The sequence below is a fragment of the Coffea arabica genome, chromosome 2c (genome assembly GCF_036785885.1).
Source record: "Coffea arabica cultivar ET-39 chromosome 2c, Coffea Arabica ET-39 HiFi, whole genome shotgun sequence".
NCBI classification, from domain to species: domain Eukaryota; kingdom Viridiplantae; phylum Streptophyta; class Magnoliopsida; order Gentianales; family Rubiaceae; genus Coffea; species Coffea arabica.
The window spans coordinates 1,425,464-1,441,182 of record NC_092312.1 but is presented as its reverse complement, the minus strand read 5'-3'; the positions used below and the strand labels follow the sequence as shown (position 1 = coordinate 1,441,182).

General features: G+C 38.9%; 2 protein-coding genes and 1 pseudogene across 3 annotated transcripts; 1 reads left to right on the top strand and 2 right to left on the bottom strand.

Moving 5' to 3' along the window:
- LOC113724900 (rust resistance kinase Lr10-like) lies at window positions 1-3,473 on the bottom strand. Its single transcript, XM_027247783.2, has 3 exons — window positions 2,482-3,473; window positions 1,611-1,664; window positions 1-1,435 (listed from the first exon to the last, which is right to left on the bottom strand). The coding sequence occupies exons 1-3, from the start codon at window positions 3,287-3,289 to the stop codon at window positions 327-329; spliced, it is 1,971 nt and encodes a 656-aa protein (XP_027103584.1). The 5' UTR covers window positions 3,290-3,473; the 3' UTR covers window positions 1-326.
- Window positions 3,474-4,702: 1,229 nt separating this feature from the next.
- Window positions 4,703-6,775, top strand: LOC113728269 (rust resistance kinase Lr10-like; annotated as a pseudogene).
- An 833-nt stretch (window positions 6,776-7,608) lies between these two features.
- On the bottom strand, window positions 7,609-11,510 carry LOC113724899 (putative RING-H2 finger protein ATL21A). Of its 2 annotated transcripts, none has more exons than XM_027247782.2 (2): window positions 10,674-11,510; window positions 7,609-8,361 (listed from the first exon to the last, which is right to left on the bottom strand). In XM_027247782.2, the coding sequence occupies exons 1-2, from the start codon at window positions 11,377-11,379 to the stop codon at window positions 7,907-7,909; spliced, it is 1,161 nt and encodes a 386-aa protein (XP_027103583.1). In that variant the 5' UTR covers window positions 11,380-11,510; the 3' UTR covers window positions 7,609-7,906. The 2 variants fall into 2 exon arrangements, with proteins under 2 accessions (XP_027103583.1, XP_027103582.1); XM_027247781.2 differs by having other exon boundaries at window positions 7,609-8,364; window positions 10,674-11,505.
- Between the last annotated feature and the right edge of the window lie 4,209 nt (window positions 11,511-15,719).

The window sequence follows — 15,719 nt, the reverse complement described above, 5'->3', positions numbered from 1 at the left end:
TACAAAAGAGAGGGAGAAGAAAATGTGTTTGAAAGCTCCAACTTTACATATGAGATCAGGCAAATGGAAAAGTGGATGTGCAGGAGTATCATTTACCAAGCTTGAATTTGATTGAAGAATTCAACCAAAATAACAACAGCGATGGCTTCAACTTACGGAGTTCCACCCAAAGAAACAAAAGATTTACTCACAGAATTTAAGAAAAAGATTTCAAGCTTTCACCTTGCAGATTTCCAGTCCAAAGAATAAACAAATAAAAACTACAGGCTTGCCTAAAAGTAATTCTCCCCAATTGAATGTGCTAACTAGCAGCATAATCTGTGGTCTCAATGGATAGATAGTACCAAAGATGATGATCCTCCACTTGTATTTGTCCCATATTCCTCAGCCATCTCGCGTGGAGCTAGGAAAGGTTTTGGAGGCATATGCACGAGATTAGCATCTCCTTCAAGCATCTCAACGAGTTTGTTCATAGGTGGTCGATCAGCTGGCTTCATCTGTATGCACCACAAAGCCACCAGAATCATCTTCTTCACCAGCTTCCTTTCTTCTGCAGTGGCACATCCCATATCTATGTCCTTTCCAGCATGAAGATGGTCATAAGCCCAAGAAGGGAAGTAAATCTGGCTGACATGCTCAGCACCTGGATTTCTATTTTCCCTCCTGCTTGCCATCTCCATCAACAGCATTCCGAAGCTATACACATCAGCCTTATACGAGACCCCTCCAATGTTTTTATAGAACAACTCCGGAGCTATGTATCCCATTGTTCCTCTTGCAGCTGGGAGGGATATAAAGCTTTCATTGGTTGGACATAATTGAGCAAGCCCAAAATCAGATATTTTGGGATTAAAATTCTCATCCAGAAGAATGTTGTGGGGTTTGATATCAAAGTGTAGGATCCTCATGTCACAACCTCGATGTAGATAGTCAATCCCACGAGCCACCCCAAGAGCAATTTCAAACATCTTCTCACAGCTCAAGGAAACAGACTGTCCCCTTGGGAAAATGTATTTGTCAAGAGAGCCATTCGGCATGAAGTCATATATTAAAGCACGTTTTGATCCTTCAGTGCAGAAACCAATGAGCTGCACCACATTTACATGGTGAATCCTACCAATTGTAGCAACTTCACTCACATATTCTAGCTCACTAGTGGTGGAGTTTTCTATTATCTTCACTGCAACAAAAGGCCCACTACGAAGTTTCCCTTTATATACAGATCCACAGGCTCCTTCGCCCAGCTTCTCCCTAAAGTTCTCTGTCATCTTCTTGATCTCAGAGTAACTGTACTTAATCGGTGCAAGGCCAGTTTGGCTTTGCAGAAACTCTTCAATGGTTTCATCAGCTGATAAGTGTCGTCTTCTCCATTTATACACCACTAATGCTATTAAGCACGTAATGCCACATAAAAATCGCAGTCCCACAAGTCCTCCTGCATAAATTTGGAGGGAGAAGATAATGAGAAAAATGGTAATGGCTGTTCTTGAGGAATACAAAGAGTTCCACATTTTGGAACAATTTGATTTTTAACTCCTCTTTGCCTTTATACACGTTATTATCTGACGAAAACTAGCTAGATGTCATGTATATGGGGATCAAATTTTTACCTAAAGCAATGGCCGAAATGAGTGCAATAATACCACCCCAGAACTCGAACTGACCTGCATTGTCAACGAGTAAGCTTTAGCAGAATGAGGAAGCCTAGAATTTCATAAATACTGCTAATAAGTACTAACCCTAAAAAAAAAAAAAAAAAAAGCTAGACAACTAAGACAAGCATACGACTTCAAAAGCTTTAGCAACATAATGAGGCCAGCATCTTATGGAATAGCTATGTTACTCAGACTCTTCACTTTGCCCTACCATACCTGTGACCGACTCTTCTATTTCCACTAGAGTAGCCGTGTCGACAGGACTTGGTAGCCAAGTCCGAGGAACATAGTGGAATAGAGCCAACCATTTGAGCAACTATGGAATTACAGAACTTCTGTTTTTGCACTAAAATTGAAAAAGATAAGACAGACACAAAACTTTAGTCGTTTCATAGTCACTCTTGTGCTCAAAGCCAATATTTGAGTTCAATCCGTCTCTCACTACTTTTCTGAATTAGGCTTATTGTTTTCAGTCAGCTAATTACTATACTAATTAGTGCTCTCATATGTTCCAATGTCTAAGCTGTTTCATATGTTCTGAATAGATTATTAGTCATTAATCTAGACTGAAATGGATTATCAGAATCTGAAACAACTGTAAGAGTACGAAACCAATGAACCAATCCTTCTCAGAAAGAGAATTATCGCAGCGGTAAAGTAGTTTACCAAAAAAAGATCATTTCCCCCAAATATTCAACCTATCTGAGGTTCAGAATTCAGACTGCAGGCAGAGTAGAGTGGAGTAGTAGTAAAAAGTACTATCAAACACCTATATCATCCGGAAACCAATTAAGAAAATTAGGGGAAATATACGAATCGTACTTACAGCGAAAACCAAGCTGTGAAAGTGGTACGTCTTCAGGGCAATAATGGCGACAAGTAACAGTGTTATCTTGGAGACTGCAAGACCCATGAGTGGCTTCACATTCTTGACATAACACCCTGAACCACGAGAGCTCAAACCCATAAGCCAACAACTCATGAACGCTTGCCAAAGAAGTCGTGATATCCTTCATGGGTCCACGGGATGAGACCCTGGTGAACATCTCAACCCCACAAGACTCCTCCAAATCCGATACCTTGAAATCTTCCCCAACGGCAATGTAACTGTGGACCCTGGAAGAGTTGGAAAATGCGGAACTACTACTACCGGCAGCGGCGCTCCCACTTCTGCAGGCAGTATTGTCCAGGTATCGGGAAGCATTCACGGGTTTCAGACAGTTGATGTAAGCCACGGGGATGTTGTAATCAAAGAATTTGTTGTACACGAGGGTTGGAAGATCATCGTATCGGATGGATGCATAAGTGGGGAAAGAGCAGGAATCATCGTTGTCTACACCCGGGTCAACTGCTCTGATTGTGAACTTATCGTAAGTGATGGCCTGGACATGGAATTTCTTGGAATTCAAGGTTAGAATGGTGCGATTGTTCTGGCAGTCGAGTTCGAAGTCCGGGTCACCACAATTCTTGGGATCACCTTTTAAACGGAAGGGGTAGGCTATGTTTTTTATATTCCCGCAGGAGGATGGAACACAGCCATGATCGGAATTCTTATTACTAGTGCTCTGGGCTTTGATTATGAGGCAGCAAAACAAGAGCAGAAAAGAGATGCAGAGGATTTGCAGCTTTGACATATCTTTATGGGCTTAGTACGTCTGGAAATGGAGGGAGGAAGTTTTGACATGGAAGTTTTTTATATAGCCATGGATTGGGTAATGGATATGGAGCTCTAGTAGAATCACTACTCTACAGTCTACTCTACAGATAGTGGAATGATCAATTCTCTGTTTCAAGTGGCAGTTGCATTGCGGGGCTGGGAAAACGCGCAAGTTTGACCAATTTGGCTTACTTTTCTTACGTCGGTCATCGATAACTGCTGCTGCTTTATATGCTTTGACGGATTATAAAATTTCCCCTTTTTTTTTTTCCCTTTAGATTATCAAATTATATATGGCACTGTGGGGGCTAACCGCTCATGATGATTGATGAAGTATAGGCAAATTTAGGAATGTTGACTGCTCACCAATTTAACTTATGTCTTGTTTCTATTTAAAACGAAAGTGATAGCCAACATGAGACTATAGATGACTTGTTAGCACTAGTTTATGCATGGAAAGTTGAAGAATCCTTCTCCCTTTTATGTCCTAATTAACCATGTACGTCCTCTTTACAAAAAAATTATTAATGGGATAGTATATTATTTTCAAATTTTATTTATTTGCATTGTCAATGCATTTTTAAATTATCTTTTCATTTTATATACATCATATTTAAAAAAAAAAAAAAGAAGTGCTATAGTATTATTTTTAAATAATCATCCTAAATAATCTACCCTTTTTTTTTAAGGAAAAATAATCTACCATTCGAAACACCGAGAGTGTTTCGATAGCAAATTATCTCAAATAATATTTTTACTTACATCATAAATACATTTTTTTTATATTTTTAATCATATTTATAGTTCGTATTCATTATATTATAAAATATTACAGTAATTATTTCAAATAATATTTCAACTAATACTCTGTCAAGCTTGTTAGCTTGTGGGCAATTAGGCATCACGTTGCAGGCGGAGGGCAGGGCAGCCAGATCATGCAAGTTGTGGGCTTCGGCAGTCCTCCAAAGTTCAAACTCCAAAGAAAGGCTCTGGTTGACCCAATGGATATGATAATTTTGAATGGTCAAAGTGTCAAATGATGGGCGATCTATACTTTCGAAGCAAGACGTACAAAGGTACGTGGAATTGTTCCACGCGCGTTCGTTTGCTTCCAGTGTCCACCTTCTGCTACTAATTTACTACAGCCATTTGCATTTCCAGATCCAAGAAATTACTTATTGCTGGAACAATACTTCATCAGCAGATATCAACTCCAAAATCTGAATCCAGAGATTAAGGGTAAAGAATTCATTACCTTCAATTCTGAATTGGTAAAGAATTTAAGGGTAAAACACACCAACACCCCCAACCCAACCCCCCCCCCCCCCCCCCAAAAAAAAAAAGAGTTTGAAATAAGTAGAACGACAGAGAGGAAGTTTTTCGTAAGGCCATGGCCATGCTGGTCTTCGGCTTCATTTGCTTATCATTCCTTGCAAGAGCAGAAATTGCAGCAGGCCAAGATGATTGCTTGCCCGCCAGGTGCGGCAACGGCCATGAAATCCGTTTCCCCTTCTGGCTAAAGGGACATCAGACGGATCGTTGAGGCTATCCGGGCTTTGCACTGACTTGCTCCCCCAGCAACACCACAGAGATGGAGCTCCAGTACCCAGTAACAGCAACCCTTTACGCGTTAAACTTGGGATCAATGACATTGATTACAAATCCCAGGTGTTGAGCAGTGATAGAATGAACGTTCATGATTGCCTCCCCAGACAGCTTCCTCACGTGAATTCACCTGCCTCTCCATTTGGGGTCGTTACTGTGTTCAGTACTGGTGGTGGCTTCAGCTTATTCAACTGTTCTACTTCTGCCAACAATGGGAGTGATTCCAGAAATGGATGGCCCATCCCTTGCCTTAGTACCCCTGATTTCCAAGTCCGATACTTGGATTCTGGCTTTGGTGTTTCCGACTTCCCCGTCATCTTGTGCAAAGATGTACAGTATTTCTTATGTTCCATCGGCTGTTTTTACCCTGCAAGAGCAATATAATCAGACTTACAATTACGTTCTTCTTAATTGGTCCAAACCATCATGTGCAAATTGTGAGGCGAACGGAAGCATTGCAGATTGAAGATCAACGGCGCAAACAATGAAACAGAATGTGTTGACATTCCTAGACAGCCTGGAGACGGTACTTATCTTCGTCATACTTTTCCATATGTCGTTATACAGATTAAGATACGTATTCGTCACCAATTTAGGTAGAATTAGGTAGTGCTTCATATAATTGTTCAGTATGAAATGAAAGCACTAGTACTTCTTGGACGCCATTGCCATAAATAGAATTGTTTGACCAACATATTGGGTATCATGCTGCAGGTTCATCCAACAAAAGAGCGATTATAGCAGGTGTGGCTGTTGTATTCATAGTTCTCCTTCTGTTGTGTGTCATTTTAATATTGAAAAAAAGAAAGAGAGAGGAGCAGTGTACAAAGCCCTGAGACCTATAAGATTCTACTATGCTGATATAAAGAAAATAACAGATCAATTTAAGGAGAAATTAAGGTTATGGAACAGTGTACAAAGGCAAGCTCTCCGATGATTTTCTGGTTGCTGTTAAGGTCCTCAGCAATTTTAAGGGGAATGGCGAAGAATTCATCAATGAAGCAGGTACAATTGGGAGAATCCACCATATAAATGTGGTCCGCTTGGTTGGATTTTGTGCAGATGGCTATACACGGGCGCTTGTGTACGAGTTTTTGCCGAACGATTCCCTTGAGAAGTTCATATCTCGCGGAAAGCAGCTACTACGTTGGGAAAAGCTGGAACAAATTGCCATTGGCATAGCCAAAGGGCTCGATTATCTTCACCAGGGATGTAATCAAAGAATCCTTCACTTTGACATTAAACCTCATAATATCTTGCTAGATCAGAATTTCAGTCCTAAAGTTGCTGATTTTGGCCTGGCCAAATTAATTTATGTTCTAAGGAGCAAATCGTAGTAGTAGTGCTCATGACTGCAGCCCGAGGGACCATAGGCTATATTGCGCCAGAGGTATTCTCCAGAAACTACGGTAATGTATCTTACAAATCTGATGTCTAGAGTTTTGGCATGTCGTTGCTTGACATGGTTGGAGCAAGGAAGAATTTCCGCGATGGGGCTGATGATAGCAGCCAAATCTATTATCCAGAATGGATGTATAATCAACTGGAGAAAGGAGAAAACATTGCTATCCAAACCGATGATGAACAACACAGCACACTAACATATTCAAGAAATTAGCAATCGTGGGACTCTGGTGCATTCAGTGGTATCCTGCTGACCGGCCTTCCATGAAAGCTGTGATTCAAATGCTTGAAGGAGAAAACTTGCCCATCATGCCGCCGAACCCTTTTTGCTTCCTCAAAAAATGGAAAGACTGATGACGGCTTTTTGAGCGGGGACTGGGAGGGAGATGGCATTTCTGAAGCAAGTGAAGGCAATTATTAGATCTTTGTACACTATTAATCGTTCAGTAGTGGAATGCCAATGATAGGAGAAGTGTACTTATATTTGCAATAGCACACATCAAATTCATCCTTGGCTTCTTACTCTAAACGCTCAATCTGTGGATTTATTCACCCGAATTTGTAAGAATCATTTGGAACTGTCCAGAAATTGTCAATTCCTACCACTGAAATCTGTAGAAACATATCATCTTTTGATTAACATAAAGATTTCATCGTCAGATTTTATCATAGGCAAAGCCCAATAATGGTAGCCAGTTTTTCATAAAGATTATGCAGTTAATTAAGATAGGGGCTGCTACAGTCCAAATTTGAATAGAAAATCGGATCGATGGTTTGTTGAATTGGCGTCGAAATCGAAATTTTGAACCTGAAATTAGAACAATAATCGCAACTAAAGGTTCAAGTTCAGATTCACCAAATATGAATAGGAACCAAAGTCGGTGATTTTGGATCGATTCAAACCATCTAAAAAAATACTCCAATTTAATCTAAATTTATTAGGCCAAATTTGATTTCAATATCAAAAGTCAGCATCCAATACTAACAGTCTCATTAATGGCCCAACAATTCAGTGTTCCATCCCATTGGTTTGTCTAAACCCCATAGCTAATCTAAATATAAAATCAATTCAATTTAATCAACAATGAGATTTTTTTTTTAAATAAAATTTGCATCATTTTTCCCCTTGCACATAATAATATAATAAAGTTCTTTTTTTTTTCTACATTCATTTTCATATTTTCTTAAAATCAATTTTATAACAACAAGTGTCTAAACATAATTAAAAGAAACGGAACCGTAATCGAAAAAACTAAACCATAATCGACATAAAATCAAAACCGAAACTAGACCAAAAAGTACCGTGACCATTCTTATAAGAGTTGGATTTGGCTCCACATTTTAGAATGACTAGAATTGTCGGTTTTAAACCAGAACCGATGGAATAGTGGCCATGTCTAAAGGGAGGGATGGGATTTAAAAAAGATGAGAAGGGATTTAAATTTAAAATCTCTAATTATTGTGCATTTAATTTTAACTATTAAACCAAAACTTTTCCATCAAATCCAGAGTTGCTCATTTTTGTCTCCTCGTGTTCAACAATCCTTGGCATGTGATATATGCAGATCTGAAGGATCATAATTCATCAAACATTATTATCAGAAGCTGGAGCCGAAGCTGGTTCGAGCGCCGGCGGTGACTGCTTTGGATTATTCCGGCAAACCGGACAGGCAGCGTTCAACCGAAGCCATTCGTCAATGCAATCTGCATGGAAGCAATGCTGACAAGCAGGGATGGTCCTGAGCGTGTCCTTGGGCTTGTAATCGCTCAAGCAGATTGGGCAAACGGTGTCATTGGGCTTGGGAAGGCGTCTGCTCTCACCCAGGACTGTTTTTGGATAGGATTCTATGATGGCCCCATCCAGGCCGGATAATAAAGTGGGCTGACGTGCCACGGTGGAGGAGAACTCAATGACTGGGTAGGGCTGTCTGCGGCAGGCCTTGAGTCTTCCGCAAACGAAGCAGACGAGCCCTATGACGAACAAAAGTGTGGGCACTCCTGCTCCCACGCTGATGGCATACCGAGCGCCTCTTGGAAGCCCTGCTGCAAGTTTGAAAATTTTTTAATGCATATTCATTAGCAGTAGTATTTATTCTACCGAAGAAAAAAACAATGCAGTATTAAGCATAGTTATTAAACCCGACCCAGAGAGGAACCCGATGAAAGAGGTGGGTCAACGGGTTACTGGTTCAACCAGTGGGTGAATGGTCCAACCGATGGGTCACTACATATATTTAAATATTATGTTTTATAATTTTTATATGGTTAAAACTATAATAAACTATGTTATAGTAAATATTCAGTTAGTCCAATTTATTATAGAATCATTAATTCTTCTAAGAATTAACAAAACCTAAATTTAATTAGTAATCCACCAAACTTCAAGTATAAAATTTTATCTAAGTGTAATTATCTAGTTTATTTTTGAATTTTAAGCACAAAAGGTTATTAAGAATAATATTTGTTTTTAAAATGAATTGTGTAATATGTTATTTTTTAAATCCATTTCATAATTTATAGAATTTAGAGAATAATAAAATTTTATTAAAAGATTCCAAAGAAATATTGTTTTGAAGAAATAAAATAAGAATAAAAATCTAATATATAATATAGAAGGAGTGAATAAGCGTCAAGTGAGTTGCTAGGCTAGTGGTGAGTGCGCGTAGCTTTTATGCTTGAAGTCTGAGGTTTGAATTAGCATTGGAGCATTTTCTAATCATTTTTATCCCAAAATCGGCCTCTTTACAAACCGTCCGGTTCAAACGAGTTGACCAATTGAACCGTCGATCCATTAAAAAGTCAACGGATTTGGTGCACAAACGATCCAATTACAAACCCAGTCCGGTTTCATGGCCGATTCACCGGGTTGACCGATTGAACTGTCGGATCGGACCGGGTTTAATAACTATGGTATTAAGCATTAAACGGAGAAGGAGGAAGGTTGGGTTAGATAGTAAAGATGAGATGAATTATAAGTAGAACGTTATGGGTTCAAAACTTTCTACTTATATATATATATATATATATATATATATATGTATGTATGAAAAAAAAAGAGGAAGCATTTAGCCATGTGAGTACATAATTTCAAATCCAAACTATATAAAGTGCTAGTATATAAAGGAGATGTTATTGGCACTCCTAATAAAGTATCCAACACGTCCATCCTCCCTCTAAAAGCATAGAAGGGGATGGAGTGCTAGAGAGAGAGAGAGATATATATATATATATATATTTTTAGTGCTGATATCATTTTCCAAGTAGAATGAGTTCAACCATGCAGTTGAGTACGCAAATTTGTCTTTACTTAAAAACGAGTCATTCTACATTCTACGGTGAGACAAGTAAACACACAAACACACAATCCAGAGTTTTATTAGATCCTTTCTTTACCATGGTTTTCCTCCTATACGGATTCATTCTTTACCATGCTTTCTAGATTCTAAATAGGCGACGGCATCTTTGTCGCCTATTGTCAAAATCAAACAACCCAGTCGGTGCAATAATTTCAAAGTCAACTGAATCAAATAATATGCATGATTGCTTGGAGCACCTCGAGTGGATTAGGCTCAAGTTACGCCCCAACCAAAAGCCATCCCAAAGTAGAAAAACACTAGTAGAAACTAGAAACGCAAACATCATCATCATCTTGATCTTCAAATCACGAGGAAAAAAAAAAGATTTAAGAAAAGAAGCTAGTGTATGAATAAGAAGATTAAAGTCAACAACAAGAAGTAAATCAGCTAGAAAAAGCGTCGCAACTGATTATTATATATTGTTCACGTTTTATCATGCATGCATCACAGAGACTTTATAGTGATCCAAAATGATGCCGGTGTTTAAAAGCACCAACTGCTTTGAAGTTTATGAGTGAGAGACTGTGGGGAGGCTATCTATTTCGTGTCAACGCAGAATTAGCCGACGTTGAATGAAGGCCCCACCAAAAAAAAAAAAAAAAGAAAAGGAAAATAGCCTGGTCTTTACTGGCCGATCAAAAGATGACCTGTCTTCGGAACGTTTGACCAAAATTCGGATTTGCGTTTAATCCTTTTGCTCGGCCCTTCTTTAGTCTTAACTCGACTTAAAGTTGTTGAACCATCAGTTATGGCACGAAATTCTAAATTCGAATTGAAACAAAATTAGACCTAATTAGTCAGATATTGCTGGATTTTTTTTTTTTTTTTGTTGTTGAGATTAAATCAGCTACAGCTACGTATCGACCCTTACGTGTGTGTGTTCAGGACTGGCCATTAGTATGCTAATCGAGTGGGCTTATGGTAGTAGGTACATGCTGATGTATTTTACATAATGGGACTAATTAACAGAAAGGCTGATGATTAAGAAGAAGTTACCATGTTGAGTTTTGCATTCGATGTGATCAGTGGAATTGCTCTTGAGCCCGCATCTTCCCCCCCTTGACTCGCATTTGCCGCAATGGGGTGAATCCCAAGTGAGTCTGATGTCTTCGCTGAGATCCGAGGACCAAACCTCCTCATGATACGGCAACTGAACTGGGACGGGAATGGTTGATACGACGCTGCACGAAGAAGCTAGGATCCTGGAAGCTCTCTCTGAAGACGTAGCAACAATATTGTAGCCAGAACCACCAAGACAAGCTATGGGATTGAAGTTGTGAAGTCTGTGATGGATGGAGCAATTAAACAAGGTAAAATCTTGATGGGAGACGGCCGTGAAAGGAGAACCCGAAAGATTCAAATTTAAAAGACGCTGAGGAAGGCAGTCGCCGGGATCATTTAGCCATATTTCTTGGGAGGCATAGTCTATGGCTTGGACGCTGAATCTCTGAGGTGGCGATGCATTTACATTTTGGAGCTGGAGAGATGTAATCAGAATGGTGCTGTCGCAGGTTAAGTCGAAGCCTGGGTAGCCGCACTCCTTTGGTTGGACGCTCTGCAGCCGGAAGGGGAATCGAATCGTAGGTTCGTTGGGGTAACATGCTGAGACGGTGCAGATTTCTGGGGATGAGACGACTAGGACAATCAAGCTTGACGCTGAAATGAGAAGCAGAGCAATAAGCTTTTGCTGCATATCATCCATTGGGGAAACTTCCCAAGTTTCAAGCAAGGCTGCTGCTCAGTATAAAATTTTCCCTTGTAGTTGAACATCTATAAATTATTTGAATTGGTTTCGTAGACGAATACGAATGCAGTAGTTGTAGGTATTGATTGTGGCAGGCAGAAGACCCGGGTCCACTACTAGTCTGCGGAGGCCGAAGGATCGAGATTTTCAAACCATTGATTGGCTGTGCTGTGCATTATTATTTCTCAAGTTTCTGAGTCAAGTGTACAACTCGTTATACTTAGTCAACCCCAAAGCCAAATGCCAGTTATAATTGGTTAATTAATTGACAATGCCACCATCTACCCATCCAAGTTTACACACTGATTGCGGAATGCAGCATAAGGGCAAGGAAGCCCATGTCCTCTTGATGCCTAATGTAATCATGGTTCAAAGACTCGGCCGAGGGCCGAGACTGAGACGAGTCGTCACTGGAACGGAGCTTCCCGATCCAATATCGGAACGAGATAATTTCGAGATAATGAATCGCCCAAAACTCGTCCAAAACGGATAAAAACGATCGAGTCGCCCCGAGTTAATTCAAATTTTTATTATTTTATACTATTTTAAAATTATTTTTGTGTATCATATTTTTTACAATTTTTAGAATATCAAATATTTTAAAAATTTGCATCTCGCCGAATTCGCGATCCCGACACCAATGTAGAACGGTCTGAACCGCGACGGCAGCTTTGAACCATGAATGTAATGGATGTGTCACTGTCCTGATTTATATTAACTGATCGGACGGCGGCTTTGAACCATGAATGCAATGGATGTGTCACTGTCCTGATTTATATTAACTGATCGGCCCCCAATTTGACAGTTTTAAAGCGGACATAAATGGGTTGCTCTCCCTAACTCTGCAGATGTCTCTTCTTCTTTTTTTTTCTCTTGTAAACAACCCGCAGGCAGATTTCAACTGGTGCATGAATCTTCTACTTTCAGTCTTTCACTGATCAGCACGCTCAGAATTTTCCCTAAGAATGTGATCCAGCATTTTAAGACGAGTGGCTCAAAGAGAGAGAGATACAGAGAGAGTCCAAGTCCCAAAACCAGGAATATGAATAACATAGAAGATTCTATTCCAAACTCAGTGGAAATCAAAGTAAAAACAATCAGTAAAACATTGGCTTTTTTTCTTTCGGGGGGACGGTTTACAGAAACGAAACAACTCTGCAGTAATTCCCTCCTTACCTGCTATTACTGACTCAGAACATGAAACAAAAATCTAAAGCTGTACCAAATTTCCAAGGCTATTCCTGTCAGACCAGAAAAGATTTTGGTTGATCAAAGTTAAAGCTACCAGATCAGATTAATGGTCCTTGATTCTAATTCGCGGTCAAGAACAAACAGGCAAAAGGGGGGAAAAATGTAACCAGTCAATCTCTCCTGCTGAACAATAACAGTTATCTAGAACGATAAATCCTTTCTCCTCCACTTTAAAGTTTAAACAACCTGTTTACCCCCCGACAAAACACTGCTTAAGCAAGACCAATTATTTTATTTTGTATTAGACTCGTTATCAACAAACATGAGAAAATTTGACTAAGAAAAATTCAATATGACCAATTCAATGCGACAATTTCTCATTACCAGATTATCACACTCGAATACGTATCTCAAAAACACCGATTAAAGAGCATGTATGTTTTGATCTTGATTCAAAATCTCAGGTCTTTTGCAAGGTTGCTGATTTCAATTAAGGCCATATATAGCATCACGAAGAAAGATTCAAAAATAAATAAATAAATAAATAACAGGAGGTGTTCACACAGGTCATAAAACAATAACATCTTATATTCTTTATTCAGACGCCTACAACACAAACAGGATGGGGAAAATTTAAAAAAAAAAAAAAAAAAAAAGAACAGGAAAAAGGAATATTCAAGACAGCCATTCCAGATTAAAAGGGCAAAAAAAAAAAAAAAAAAAAGGGAAAAAGGCTCAAAAGTCGTAGCAGCGACCATTTCGTTCCCAATCGCCATAGCGGGTGGGCTCGGGACCTCGGGGACCTCCAACCTCAACGGTCTCTTTATTCACGTCCACCTCATCATCGTCATCAACCTGATCGTTGTCTTTGTCGTTTTGGTTCTGAAGCTTTTGCTGAGTCTCTGATGCCGGAGCTTCTTCTTCTTGGTGCTTGGTCGGATGGTTTTGATGTTGTTGAGGTTGGGACAGGTGGTGGTAGGGAGTGGATGAGTGAATGAGTCGAGTGGGTGAGTTGAACTCGGAGACGGCGTAGGGCCACCGTATGCCCAATTTAGGATTCGACTGCTGGATGATGATTGATGCCAATAGACGGCCTGGATTCCTCGCCATCATGTGTCTGTGCCACCACTTTTTTCCTTTCAAGTCTTCTTCTTCTTCTTCTTGATTTCCCTACCCTTCTATTACCAAAAGAGGATAACGGAGAAAAGCCATCCGCCCGCCCATTCAATTTAACTAATTCGGTCGGGGATGGTGTTGGTTTTGGCAGGGCGGCGATTTTGCCACGTCTGGCTAGCCGCCCCAAGCCGGTGGACTAAAAGGGGTTTTTCTCGCCACGAAGCCCAGAGGCATGGCCCACCAGAAATAAGTTTGGAATGATCTTATGAGTCCATTTCTCCATCTTTCTTATTAGAAAAAATCCTTCAAAACATTTTTCACATTAATATAATAAAATTATCGTTAAGTAAAATTATATTATCTTATCATGAAAAAAATCATATTATCAATTTAATATTATATATAATTATATTATATGTATATATATGTGTGTGTGTGCGTATATAATGAAATGAAAAGGCACACATTATGCGTGTGCATATTAAAAAATATTAGTAAAAGAAAAAGAATAATTTGTTGATGATTATTGAAAATTTTATTAGGCTTATAGATGGGAGTGATTCTTTTTTTTTTTTTTCCAAATAAAAGAGGTTATTGGTGCTTTTGTTGATTAGTAGGCTATTAAATAGTAAAGGCCTAACATGGGAAGGGTGCGGGAGCAATTATGGAAATAGGAAGTTTGGTAGGGATAAAGGTGCGAGTATATCATGATAAATTTTGAAAGAATACATTTAGAATAACAAATCACAACACAAATTTTCCACGCCAAACTTTCTGCTCACATTTTATTTACAGAGAGATTTTAACTTCTCATTCTCCAATTGACTGGATGGTGTTGGTTTGTGGATCCCCCTTAGACTGGTCTTTGGACCTAATTTGGCGATGACTTCTGAGCGTTTCTAATCTAATTGTGTGTATGTGTTTCTTCTGTCTATGAAAAAAACTTCTCATTCTCCTCTTGTCTTCTGCGGGTACCAAATTCAAAGACTCGGCATAAACCATGCCAGTATAGCTATTTACCCAAAGCACACTTAACCAATCAAAATTATCTTTTCAAATGCGCGGGCTGAAGAAAGAAGATACCAAAACCGAATAAGTGAACAAAATGTCCTCAGCTACTTCCCCATAACAAAGAATCCACTCGAGTACACCTCGAACTGAAGAGGACCATTCGTTGCCCTTCCTATTCCTATGCTCTATTGTTTAAGAATATTCATATTGAAGGTCTCTAGAGTAAAAGTATCAACAACAATCTAATTATATTGACTCATTCGTTAATAAGTGAATTTAGGTATGCAATAAATTTTGAATGAATCTAAATGGATGCCTAATTAAATTCATTTAATTGATGGATAATAGATTGACTCGATTCATCCATTTATTCCCATTTACAAATTATTATACATTTAAATTTAAATTTTAGAATATGTGATATGATCCGGATCACTTAAAGTATAATTTTAAGTGAGTTATAAATGAATAATTTAATGTATCAATACCCATCTATCGAATAAATATAACCCATCTATCTTTTCAAATCCACTCCAATCACTCATTTTGACGCCTTTACTCAAGAGTGAAAACCGCAACTATAACCACAACCACAGTCCGCTCTAATCTAAAGAAAAACATTATTGTCATTAAATTCAACCCAAATATTGACTTGAAGAGCTGATCGAGTCATTGGATCAAGAGTCAAACTCCAACATCATGTTGATATTAGCTCTATTACATAATATAATAATAATTCTTAAATTATAAAAATAATAAAATTTTTACGTTTACGGTTTAACCAGCAATTTTTTTTCAATTCGCCGATTCGTCCGTCTGCTGGGTGGTCAATAGATTTGCTACTGAAACGATTTAATTAGTAACCTAACTCGATCCTATGATGGGTGATCAATACATTTGCTATTGAAACGATTTAATTAGTAACCTAACTCGATTCTATGATGGGTTCACCCGTTGGCCGTACAGGCCGAGCGAGGAGA